The sequence below is a fragment of the Agelaius tricolor genome, unplaced genomic scaffold, assembly GCF_023055355.1.
Source record: "Agelaius tricolor isolate 1412-34295 unplaced genomic scaffold, bAgeTri1.0.p SCAF_44, whole genome shotgun sequence".
In the NCBI taxonomy this organism is placed as follows: domain Eukaryota; kingdom Metazoa; phylum Chordata; class Aves; order Passeriformes; family Icteridae; genus Agelaius; species Agelaius tricolor.
Genome location: NW_027269304.1, coordinates 594433 through 607354, shown reverse-complemented (window position 1 = coordinate 607354; position 12922 = coordinate 594433). Strand labels below are relative to the sequence as shown.

General features: G+C 36.7%; 1 protein-coding gene across 1 annotated transcript in view; it reads left to right on the top strand.

The window, feature by feature from the left end:
- FBN2 (fibrillin 2) overlaps positions 1-12922 on the top strand; it is a 123633-nt gene that overhangs the window by 102925 nt on the left and 7786 nt on the right. The window contains exons 49-61 of the mRNA XM_071455103.1: positions 2878-3003; positions 3590-3742; positions 4056-4121; positions 4373-4498; positions 4588-4707; positions 5217-5339; positions 5743-5874; positions 7355-7480; positions 9957-10163; positions 10849-10974; positions 11569-11691; positions 11837-11953; positions 12594-12722. Coding sequence (XP_071311204.1) covers positions 2878-3003; positions 3590-3742; positions 4056-4121; positions 4373-4498; positions 4588-4707; positions 5217-5339; positions 5743-5874; positions 7355-7480; positions 9957-10163; positions 10849-10974; positions 11569-11691; positions 11837-11953; positions 12594-12722 — 1674 coding nt within the window. The remainder of the gene's footprint in view (positions 1-2877; positions 3004-3589; positions 3743-4055; positions 4122-4372; positions 4499-4587; positions 4708-5216; positions 5340-5742; positions 5875-7354; positions 7481-9956; positions 10164-10848; positions 10975-11568; positions 11692-11836; positions 11954-12593; positions 12723-12922) is intronic.

The following is a 12922-nucleotide window of genomic DNA, read 5'->3' as shown; positions in this document are numbered from 1 at the left end:
ACAACAATGAGTTATTTACAGAAAGTGTGTGATAAAGTTTACTACAAGAATGTCAACATCAGAAGGCTTAGAAAATCTTAAAAAAACAGGATGACAAAAATACTTTTAAAAAAGGAACTATTTTATCTTTCAGTGACTTTTGAAAAAATATAATTCATATAACAGGTGTTCTCACTGTATTTATGTAATTTTTACAGAAGGTAATTATTGTCAATCAATGCATGAACTAAGCATTTGGTTTCAGAGGGAAATGAAGTTTAAAAATCTTGATGAAGTTATGGTGCTTGTAGGAACTATCAGTTAAGTCTGTTTCTTCTAACAATAGGTTTCTGATTTCAATGTTATTATTTATATAATGCCTCTAAATTGCTGAGATTCCCAGGAGGAGAAGGAGGAGTACAGCAGAGCAGTCATCAGTTTTTATGTTCTAGCTTGTTCATACAGGTCTCACTTACAGCCTTGAATGCCATTCAGGAGCTGAATGTCACACACTGAACTAAGATTTGCTGTGGCAGAGAGCAAGAAATAAATCCAGATTACAAATTGCTTTTCCAACAGACCAAAGCATGGGATACTGTGAATTTATTGGGCATTTAAGATTTGACTTACTGCCACCTAATCTTTGTGGCTGCAGGAACAGGAACCATTTTGAACTTTCTGTCTTGAACAACAGGGTTTATTTTTCTAAGCTCCAGAGTTCTCTCAGCCACTTGTATCATGCCACCAATATTCAGTTTGCCTGCCAACCTCATGATTTCTTTTGGCAGCTGCTAGCTCCACATTAGCAGTTATGTTTGAGGTGAATTCAAATCATCTACAGTTCTAAAGTCATGAATGTAAAGTAAAGGAAGCTTTTGGTTTTCAAGGAATGTTACTGTTTATGGCCACTTTAGTACCTTCTCAGAATCTATGTTTTTGAGAACATTAGTGACTGCCAGACAGATTTTTGCCCAAACTGAATGGAAGGGGCTTGCTTGCATTCTTTTATCATTCTGCCACGTGTCCAGAAAATCTGAAGCCAGATCTCCTAGGAAATGCCCAGATTATCACATGTGATTGCACTAAAACTTAGATTAATATTTTGACAGCCCTTGCAGCAGATGTTCCCCATTACTGTCCACTGATGTTGCATGCAAACAGCTTTATGAGAATCTATTACTGCTGTCTGTGATGTGAAGGTTGGCAGTGGCTGATTGCTTTGTGAGCTCAGGGTGATTATATGCAGAAGAAAACAGAACTGGGGCCGCAGAAAAATTCTTACCTTTCACCTACACATGTGATATATTCCCTTCCATTGTACAGGAATGAAGGGGAAAGGACTTGTTTACTTCCACAGCCTGGCTAGTCACCTCTCCATCGTGGCCACAGAAAGAGCCTTAGCACCAAACCATTCATTGCAGTAATAATGAGCACTTCAAGAGAGCAACTTTCCTGTGCAGCTGAATTGCTGAGCTTTGTGTATTAACAGCTATCACAGCAAGTGGGAAATTATTTACCATTTTCTCTGAAATAAGCTGATTTAGAATGCTTCACACAGAATGGAGCCTGGGAAGCTACTGCAGAGTTCAGCCAAATGCCAGATTGTGCTGCAGTGGTTTGTCCATGTGCTGTACCTAATAGCAATTTCTGAAAGTGGGACTCAAGGTAGTATTTTTCAGATATTACACCACAGATTCTACTCCACCTGATTTCTTCCTTCACTCCACTTATATTTTCCAAATAATGAAGATTGTATTTCCATTGTTTTCTTACCTGCTGAAAACAGGGCGGTTTTCTAAAATTCAGAACAGCAGGGCAGAAATGGCACTACAAATTTGAGTATTCAACGTCCATGGAGCTAATTTTCATGGAGAGAGCTTTGTTCCTGCCCATTCTTTGGTCAAGCTCAGTGTGCCTTTAATTGTAGAACACTTATATAGCCACAGGCTTCTGTGATGGTTCTTCCAGTATTCCTTACTGAAAGACTCAAATAGCATTGTACTTTGAAGATTAACAAAATGCATCTCATAATTTATCAGATTATAATCACCTTTAAAAATTACCTTAGCAAGGCAGCTTATATATTCTTTTAGTATTTGTAGAATATGATAAGTCAAAATATAGTTTTGAATAATAGATATGAAAAATTAAGTGTCTCTTAATATATTAGTTTTCCTGCTTTGCCTGTTATCTGTACAGTGAGGGATGTACACCTGATGCTGTTTGAGCTGCACAATTTTACAGGCACTTAGAGATTTACACTAAATACTAATATTTGGCTTATGCCTTTCATAATTATTTAATATAATATTTAATGATATAGTGCTATTAAAAAATAAATCTTAACTGTCTTCTTGCAGTAATAGTAATAGATGATAGATTATTTAATAGAACAGGAATACATTTTAAATAACACAATGAAAGTGGCAGTTAAAGACTGCTAAATATAAATCTGGGCATGTAAATACAAGTAAAGGTGTCACTCTACTAGTAAGTAGCTATAGTTTCAGTCCCCGAATCTGACAGTATATGAAAAAAGTTCTTTAATTAAAAAGAACTCCCATCGTAGAGATTTTAAAAAAATACAATTTTGGACGTTGTATGGATACATTTTCGTTTACAGAAAAATATTGTTCCTGTGGGAAATACATTCTGAAAGCATTTGTTTCATGTTTATATTTTGATTATAATGAAGAGCAGAGAATGGTGTTTGGAAAAGAAGGTGCATGCCAGTGAGAAAATCTGATTTGAAGGAATCAGTGAAATAGCTTTAACTCTTGGTCATTCTATTGGAAGCTGCTTCGGTTAAATCAATCAATCAATAAATAAACACTTTTCCTTGACCACGGGGTTCACAGCAAGTGAGGTTGTGGTGAAGGTTTCTCTGTTGCTTTACAGATATTAACGAGTGTAACGAGGATCCCAACATCTGCCTCTTCGGGTCCTGCACCAACACCCCAGGAGGTTTCCAGTGCATCTGTCCCACAGGTTTTGTGCTGTCTGATAACAGGAGGAGGTGCTTTGGTGAGTTCATGGATAAGGAATGCAATAACTCAGTCTAAAAGATAACAGATACTCTGTGGAAACCCCTCCCAGTTTATATCTTTACGAGGATTGCTGAGTGATTTTTTAAAAGTATGAAAAGTACAGGTCTTAGGTTATTTCTCTCAGGGCAGACAGTCATCTGTTGTGGTGCTGTGAGGGTGCCCAGGATGAGGTGAGAGATGAGAATCTGACTCCCAAGTTCTCAGAAGGCTGATTTATTATATTATGATATTATATTAAAAGAAAATTATATACTAAAACTATACAAAGAAAGAGAAAGGAGACATCAGAAGGCTTCACAAGAATGATAATAAAAACCCGTGATAGAATCAGAGAGTCTGACACAGTTGGCTGTGATTGGCCATTAATTAAAAACAATTCACATTCTGGGTGAACAGTTCTCCAAATCACATTCCTATCAGGGAGAAGCTGAAGCTGAATCTTCCCAGCTTCCCAGGAGAAGAAATCCTGGTGAAGGAATTTTTCAGAAAATATCACAGTGACAGTCATCATCTGATTTGGGGGAAGGTTCTATCTCTGCATAACTGTGTTTTTTGTCTCCTAGATACTCGTCAGAGCTTCTGTTTCACCAACTTTGAGAATGGGAAGTGCTCATTGCCAAAGGCTTTCAACACCACAAAGGCCAAGTGTTGCTGCAGTAAAATGCCAGGGGAAGGATGGGGTGATCCTTGTGAGCTCTGTCCAAAGGAAGAGGAAGGTACACGTTTAAAGTTTAAAATTTGTTGCTGGGGGAAAAGGAGGAGCACATTGGTGTTGTTCATTAGAAAGAGAGATCTTTCTGGCATTTGCTCTCAGTGGCTTTTTCTAGAATGATTTTTCAAGTCAGCAAAAGGAGTAAAATTAAATGGAAGAAATCACAGACAAAGAAAAATACTTATTTCTTGGTTTTGCCCTATAAAGACCTGAACTTAGGTCCTTTTTGGATGACTTTCTTTTTGGATGACTTTAACCATTTGTCATGATTCTGTCTCTCACTTGCTCAGTTTTTTAAACAAAATGTATGTCTGCAGTTGCTTTTCAGGACCTGTGCCCATATGGTCATGGAACTATTCCTGGAATTGATGATACACGTGAAGGTAGCTATTCTTCTAAATGTAAAAAGTAATATTAATACCAAAAACTGTACTTGGATATTATAGCATGTGACAGTTTACTCCTCACAGCTCCTGGTGACAAGAGGCTGACGTGTAAAATATGTTAAAAAGAACACTTCTTGAAGTGCATGGCTCTAGACAAACATAACAGGGTGCTCAGGTTTTTTTAAATGCTTTTTTTGAGACTTGAAATGCATCAGCTGAGTGGCTGTTAATATCTCCCTGCTTTTTAGATGTCAATGAGTGTCTTGAAAGCCCAGGGATTTGCTCCAATGGTCACTGCATCAATACTGATGGATCGTTCCGCTGCGAGTGCCCCATGGGATACAACCTGGATTTCACAGGGGTGCACTGCATAGGTGGGTGCAGTTATAGGAATTGGAACTCTTGAATTTAAAGCACAACTTGTCCCAGTTCTCCTCACTCTGCATTTGTCCATTATGAACAGACACAGATGAATGTTCCATTGGCAACCCCTGTGGAAACGGAACATGCTCCAACGTGGTTGGCAGCTTTGAGTGCAGCTGTCACGAAGGATTTGAGCCAGGCCCAATGATGAATTGTGAAGGTAACCTGTCGTCTTCATTTTTTTTTTCCCTTTGGCTTTTGTCCAGCTTTTGTCAGCATTCAAATTATTTCATTAGCCATGTTTTTCATGCTGTGGTAACTATTGCTTTAAGCAGAACTTTTAGTTTATCACAGGACTTCCCACACTCAATGGGAATGCCCTACATGGGCCATTCTCAAAAATGTTATATTTTATGAATCATAATTAGTTTGTTTCTGAAGCTGACATTTCTCATCACACGAAAGTACATTAAATATGAGCATATAATAAAAATCTGAAATAGGCCTGCCCTGACTTGCCATACTAAGCTCAAGTAGTTCTATATATATACTATGTCATTATTCTTAAGCAGAGCATTGTTGAATTTCTCTAGTTACTCAGCAGCTAATTAGTTTGAATTAGCTTTCTGATAATTTTAGCTGAAAAGAGAAACATAGGTGTAATAAATCCTTCTCGGTGATTATTTTGAAACATGGTCGAGAATGCCTGTTCTGTTTCTCTCTGCTCAGATATCAATGAGTGTACTCAGAACCCCCTGCTGTGTGCTTTTCGTTGTATCAACACTTACGGCTTCTACGAGTGCACCTGCCCAGTGGGATATGAGCTAAGGGAAGACCAAAAGATGTGCAAAGGTAATGACTGACATATAAGCTTCTCCCCACCTTCCATCACCAGCACATAATCCAAATATTTCTGTGCATCTTGCATTCATCCTCTCCAGTGGAATGTAGCCAGCAGCTCAGCAGGCGATGATTTGCTCTTTCAGAACTCACAAAAAAGCAGTATTTAGTGTTTTTGTCATCGAGTGTGACCCTTGATGGGGACTGCAAAGCCAAGAGTGTTGAATTTCATCTTTAATATGACAAGATGGTACAGCTCATGAGGATAAAGATAACTGCATATAATCATAGATTTTAGACTTTTCCTTCAGTGCTTTTACTTAGAGAAACCTGTACGTCCTTTCTCTTGAAGTTGTCTTCAGGAACTGAAGCTACTGGACAAAAGTTCAAACACAAAATATGTATTTTTTCCCAGATCTAGATGAGTGTGCTGAAGGTCTCCATGACTGTGAATCAAGAGGTATGATTTGCAAAAATCTGATTGGTACCTTCGTCTGCATTTGTCCTCCTGGGATGATCCAGAGACCTGATGGAGAAGGATGCACAGGTAAAGCTTAGAAGGGGAAGAAGGCAGCTAATGGAATATACAGGAAAAAAAAAAAACTTGTTTTATATATCTATAAATATATATTTATTTATTTATTTATTTACTTACTTACTTATAAATGTATTTGTTTCTGATTTTATATATATAATTTTTATACATATAAATATAATTTTTTTCCTGATTTTATATATATAAAATCAGAAAATAACAATTCATTAAGGACATTTAAGACATCTCATGACGCCAAGCATCTTAAAATTTCTATTTTGTTTCAGTGTGAGTTCTAACTGACTAATAAGAATAAATACTTCATTGCTCTAAAGCTAAATCCAGAAGTTTTTTAGACAGTTGTTACATCTAAAAAATTACTTGCCAAAAAAATGAGACTTCAGTTTATGGGTAGGAAGCAAGATTTTCATAAGTAAAAAGTTACATTTCCTTTAGCATTAGTATAAATAATGTGTCACTTCTTTAAAGAATTAAGACTCCTAGGATTCTGAAACCACCTATAAATACCATAAAGGATGAAAGATATGGAAACTGCCATAGTTCAAAGCAATTCCCCATCCTGGAAGTAAAGAAACACCTTTTCTCCATCATTTACTCAATTAGTTGAGAGGAAGACAGTAGCTATATTTTAGCAAATTGTACTTTCTTCTGATATATTGATAAAAACCCCAGGACCATGCCAAAATTCTCCGGGGGGAAAAAAAATAAACATCCAACTTAATGTTTTAATTAAAAGTATTTTATAAAAATGTTCCTTCAGCAAGAGAATGAGCACTCTCTTTTAGAGATTTTTTTTTTTATTTTACAGAAAATAATCTTTATTAACAAGAATTTTCCCTTTCTTTTGGCATATAATTCTGCTTTTAAGGAACCTGAGATTTTCCTGAGGTTTATTGTAAGCATCTAAAAAATTTGTGTAACAGCTTACAGTATCCATGCCATTAGCTATGGAAGAAAATACATGAAGAGTATAAACTTTCAGGAAAATATTATGCGGACTCAAATATGACTTATTGTGGGAGAGATCAAGAGACTCTTGATGATTACGAAGTGAAGACTTGTCACTCAAATCATGCATGTGTTCCAATTTTATTTAAATTTTACTTACCAGCTGAATGTTGTGACTGCAACTTGCTCTGCTGCGTTTTCTGCTTCTTGTTATAAGCTGTGAAGGAATTAAAGCTTTTGTCCTGTGATGAAGTACAGAAGGAATGGAATAGGATAATGCTCCTTTGGAAGCCCTTTCCAGGCTTAATCAGTGGATTTTTCCACGTCCTGAAAGTATTTTTCAAATGCTACATGGAATATTTAATGTATTCTAGAAATTCTGATTTATTTTCTCACAATGAATTGCGGTGGTTGTTGTCAATGTAATTATATTTTATTTTTGTTCTTATTGTTTTCTGTTACTCTTACAATTTTATTGATGTTGTTACATTTGTTAATTAATTTTTGAATTATATTTTTAAAGATGAAAACGAGTGCCGCTCCAAGCCAGGTGTCTGTGAAAATGGGCGTTGTGTGAATGTTGTTGGCAGCTACAGATGTGAATGTAACGAAGGATTCCTCTCCAGCCCATCAGGCATTGAGTGCCTTGGTAAATGTCTCTCTTGTACACGTCTCATCTCACATTACAGTGTAAATGCAGGGAGAAAATTAGGCTTCTGAAAACGTATCAGCCCTCATATCTACAGAAATTAAATAATTACACTTTTTTAGTTGAATAATGGTACGATATTAAAAATATTATTAAAATTATTAGATCATTTTAGGAATTAACAGCTTGTAGCAATCAGGCCTCACATAGAAGTGTCTTAATTCCATAGGACATAAATGTAGACAAAATACAGGGATTTTTAAAGAAGGAGAATTTAGTCACCTTTAGATAATTCAAAAATGGATGCAGAGTAAAGTTGATTGTTTGCTTATTCAGAATGTGATCTTAAACACCATATGGCAACTAGGCATCTCAATTTCTACACCTTTAATTCAGACATAAAATACTGTGATTTTACCAGAAAATTGCAAGATTTTTTTTTTTCGAGGCAAGCCTGCAAGATATATGCTGATGAAGGGTTTTTGTTCATCAGTCTGCATTTTCTTTTTAATATTATTCATATTTGTCATTTGCACCACAAAATTCATCATTCCCTTTTTTGGAGTAAAACAGAACTGCAAAAATTTACTTTTTCTTGACCAGTGTTCAGGTGTACATACCGCACCGAAAAGGTGTATTTATTTATTTATGTATTCTTGCATGAAAAAAAGCATAATTATCCTATGCCATTACTGTAAAACCAGCTCCCTCTAAATGGTCATGAGCAGTGTGCTGACTTCATGGCTAAGCAATAACATTGAAGTGCAGAGTATTTCCTGAGGATTAGAACCAGATGGGAAGACAAAACTGCAGTCTGTTAACCCCAGTCAGTCATTAATGCCAAGGAAATACCCTGTTTGGAGGCCATTATTGCTTTTCTATATTTAATATGTAATTTTCCTATTATTTTCTGCCTTTGGAAAGTTTGCTTTTTGCTGCTTTTCCTTTCGGGTTTCCTGGGTTAGAAATTGCAATGAAAAATGGATCTGGCAGAAACACAGAATTTCTTCTGAATTATAGCCCGAGCATTAATTCACAGATTACATTGTTTTAAATGCATTGTGCAAACCTTTATATTCCACTCACCTTAAAATTCATTCCACATTCTCAAACTGGGGACAAAGCATTTATATGTTCCTCAGGTCATAATGTCCCTAAAGACCTGCACAGTATCCCTGTCTGGGAGAGCAGAAATTTGCAGAGTCTTGCAAATTACTGCAGCCAATATTTTGTTTCACAGAACTGACACTTTCAGTGAGGACAGCTTTATTTGATGTAAAAAGTTAAGTTAGCAGGTGGGCAAATTAAGTCTTTCCTAAAGCCAAAGTTTGCTTTTTGCCTAATTCTTGTAAGACATGTACAGATTCTTTTAATCTGTAAAAGACAAGGTCAGCTGAGTATTGATACATTTACACATTCTGAGGGATCACTATTGGCTTTGAGAGAAAAAAAGGAAATCTTTTCTATAAAAAACATAAGGATTCTCAGATCAGTAATTGATGGTGTCTCCATTTTAATCAAGAAATGAGACAGATGACATAGAAGGTAGAAGAAATTTTATTTTCTATATAGAAGATAAAATCTCTGCGAGATTTGGAGTTTCTAGTAGCACTGGAAACTGGGATTTCTTTTCTCCTCAGCTGCCTGTTTGAAGATAACCTGTAGGAGCCCCATGACTTTAAAACTTTGCTCCCCTTTTATTACTGACAGGCATTAACCAAAAAGTTTAAAAATGAAAATAGAATTAGACAGGGCCATACCAACAATAAGGCCATACAATTCTACTTTTTTCCCACAACAAAATCTAGGAGTACCACTGAAAAAGTACTGAGTTGCATATACACTTTTAAGTTGTAAGGGTTTTTTATTTAAACCACAGCAGGATAATTACAGATGATCAAACTTGTTATTTTGGCCAGTTAAACAAACAAACAAAACAAACTTCTAACCCCACTCCAAATAAAACATTGAAATGTGAACACAACATAGGCTGCTGAAGTGGGAGCTCAGTTTTGCCCTCAGCCTTTATCTTGTTTTACTACCTAGAGCACAGCTTTCCTAGATGCAAAACTTAAAAAATAAGAAGCAAAACTTTAAAAATAGCAAAACCTTTAGCTTTTCCTAGAAGGAAACTTAAAAAAATAGCAAAACCCTTCATCAGCATTTATCTTGTTTTACTACCAAGCATTTGTCTTGTTTTACTACCAAGAGCACAGCTTTCCTAGAAGCAAAATTCTTACCCTGCCCATGCAGACACTGAACTTTAGGGGTGTCTTGGATATATTTGGAATGGCAGCATACCACCAGGAGCACACAACAATTCTGAAAGGCTAAATCAAGATGGACCTGATGGTAGCTAATCACCTTCTGCTGCTTGCATATATTGACGGAGAGCCAGAATAATTCACCAGATGCTTAATGGGAGCAGATCTTTATCTCCTTCCCTATTTCCAGCCTCTCTCCTTCTCCCTCTCAGATAATCGGCGGGGGTTTTGCTTTGCGGAAGTTCTGCAGACCATGTGCCAGATGGCTTCCAGCAGCCAGAGCCTTGTCACCAGGTCCGAGTGCTGCTGTGACGGCGGCCGGGGCTGGGGAAACCAGTGCAGGCTCTGCCCCCTGCCCGGAACCACCCACTACAAGAAACTCTGTCCGCACGGGTCAGGCTACACCACAGATGGGAGAGGTATTTGCAGGGATGAAAAGAGGAGGAAAAGGGGAAAAGCATATGCTCGCATGCTTAAGGAAAATGCAAGAATTCTCTTTGAAGTTCCTTCGGAGAATTTCCTGTTAAACGACAGAGTTTGATTTTTTCAAATAATGCCAAGAGAGCAGAAATTAAAAACACATTTGGCAGTAGCTGCAAACAGATCAACTGGGCAGAATTTTCAGGATTAGGATCTGGTTGGTTGGAAGTACCAACTAGTAACTAAAAGCTAGAAATTATCCCAAAGCTTTTGTATTGCTGAAAACTTGGACACATGGCAAAGGCAGCAGCCATCTCATTTAATAATAATCTCACAATGCTTTGCAGGTACTATTTCTACACAGAAAGAAGCTAATGTGTATTTTTTAATGTTGGTGATAACTTTTGACATGGAAGTAGTCGTAAGAAAATTCTTTTGTATGGGTTTTTATTTGGAGTTAGCAAAACTGGAATCTGAGTACCTAGTGAAACAACAGGAAGGTGTTGATGCAAACAGAAATCAGATTTGAAAGATGTTTGGCTTTGGAGTGAGATCCATTTTTAAAGAGGGAGAAAGGAGAAAGTTCCTGTCAGAAGCATGATGATGAGGAACTGCAAAAATGGAAGAGAAGAAAAAAGTAGAATTTAAAACTGAGACATGACATATTTAATAATTTCTATACAGATATTGATGAGTGTAAGGTCCTGCCAAACCTGTGCAGGAATGGGCAGTGCATTAACACCATGGGCTCCTTCCGGTGCTTTTGCAAAGCTGGCTATACCACTGACATAACTGGCACATCTTGTAATGGTAAGATTCATTAATTAATCATCAGTTGAAGTAATCATCAGTTATTTTTTTTAGTTTTTACACAGTGATGTACCAACCTTTGTAAACACTTGTTGCAACCATTTTTTGTCTCTTTTATCTCATGTCCTCTATTTCTTTTCCTAATACACATTTCTGGTTTTGTGTTTCATTTGGGGAAATGGAGGAACAAGCTCTGCTGGCAGAATTCCTGCAGTAGAATGATCACTGAAGTTGGTTAAAGCTGTGCAACCACTTTAAGTGGCAAACCAGCTCATTACTTCACTTCTACATTTTTCCCACTTTTTTTTTTTTGGTTTGCAGGTACAAATATACTGTAGAATACCAAAAAGTAAATATTTGTTGCTTAGATGCAAATACCAATGGCACTCTCACTCTAGTGTATTACTCCTTCAAGGCAATTTGTTGTGGTAGTAGCAGCCCCACATAAATTCCACAGCAACACATTCACTGAACAAATGTAAATGGGGGGCTTTCTTCTGTGAGCATTTTTCTCTAAAAGCTTCTGCTGTGTAGCAAACATCTTTCTGTCAGAGAGATGAGGACGAAAGATAACTTAATATTCCCTCTTGTTAGATCTTGATGAGTGCTCCCAGTCCCCCCGACCATGCAATTTTATCTGCAAGAACTCAGAAGGGAGCTATCAGTGCTCATGCCCCAGGGGCTATGTCATTCAGGAAGATGGAAAGACATGTAAAGGTAAGAAAGTTAGACACAGTACCTTTTAATTTGGTTACAGCTTAACTTAAAAGGAATTGGCTTTGGAGTGTGGTGTTTTTATCAGATTTGATTAAATGTGCCTCTTTGTTGACTTTTTTAAGACAACAGCATCTCTTACTTTCAGATCTTGATGAATGTCAAACCAAACAACACAATTGTCAATTTCTCTGTGTCAACACCCTTGGAGGCTTCACATGCAAATGTCCACCTGGTTTTACACAACATCACACAGCTTGTATTGGTAAGAAAAACACCGGTTTTCTTTCATAAGCTTTTCTCTAAGGACAGCATTCTCAACTGTCTCTTGTGCTCTTTATGCAGAGCAATAGTGTCAAGAGGGCAGAAAACAGATTTTGAAAAGCAGCAATTAAAGCTAAAGAAAAAATAAGTCTATCCAGTCTGTCCACTATTTCTGTTTTCTTGGTTAGTAAAGAGTTGTACATATTTAATACATGTTATTATGTTCTAAATATAACCACATGGAGACAAAAGGGTGAATTATTAAAATCTCATTTAAAATGTAGTTAACCAAAACCAGACTGCATTTTCTTTTTTTAGTTGATACAGATGTCTTCAGATCTTAAGCATATGTATAAATCTTGCCAACTGAAACTGTTTCAGTTCAGCTAACACAAAAGGGCAGCATTTTTCCAATATCAGCAATTACATTCCACACTCATATCACAACTGAACTACCACTAGCATTTCCAATTTATTAATTACTCATAGCTCTGCGAGTCTCCAGTTCATCTGGCGTTTAAAAATGAAAAGGTACAAAATAAAATGCTGCACCTTTGTGGATTTTGTTTTTATGTTACATGAACATGTCCAACATCGTGCCACAAGGTAAACCAATCTTCTTTTTCCTCTGTATTTTGAAGATAACAATGAGTGTGGTTCTCATCCATCACTGTGTGGATCAAAAGGAATTTGCCAAAACACTCCTGGAAGTTTTACCTGTGAATGTCAAAGGGGATTTTCTCTGGATTCTACTGGATTAAACTGTGAAGGTAAGTAGGAGCAGTCAGATTTTTTCATGGTGTGCTTACTTCAGTTTCTGCTGAACCATTTGATGTTAAAGACACAGAAAACAGAGCACCAGCCACAGTAAAAGTAATTGCAAAAAGAAATTGGAAAGTATTAGACTGATTGTAAGTATAACAAAAGCATATGCAGGAATGTAGTGTCTCGAGTAATTTTTACAGAAATT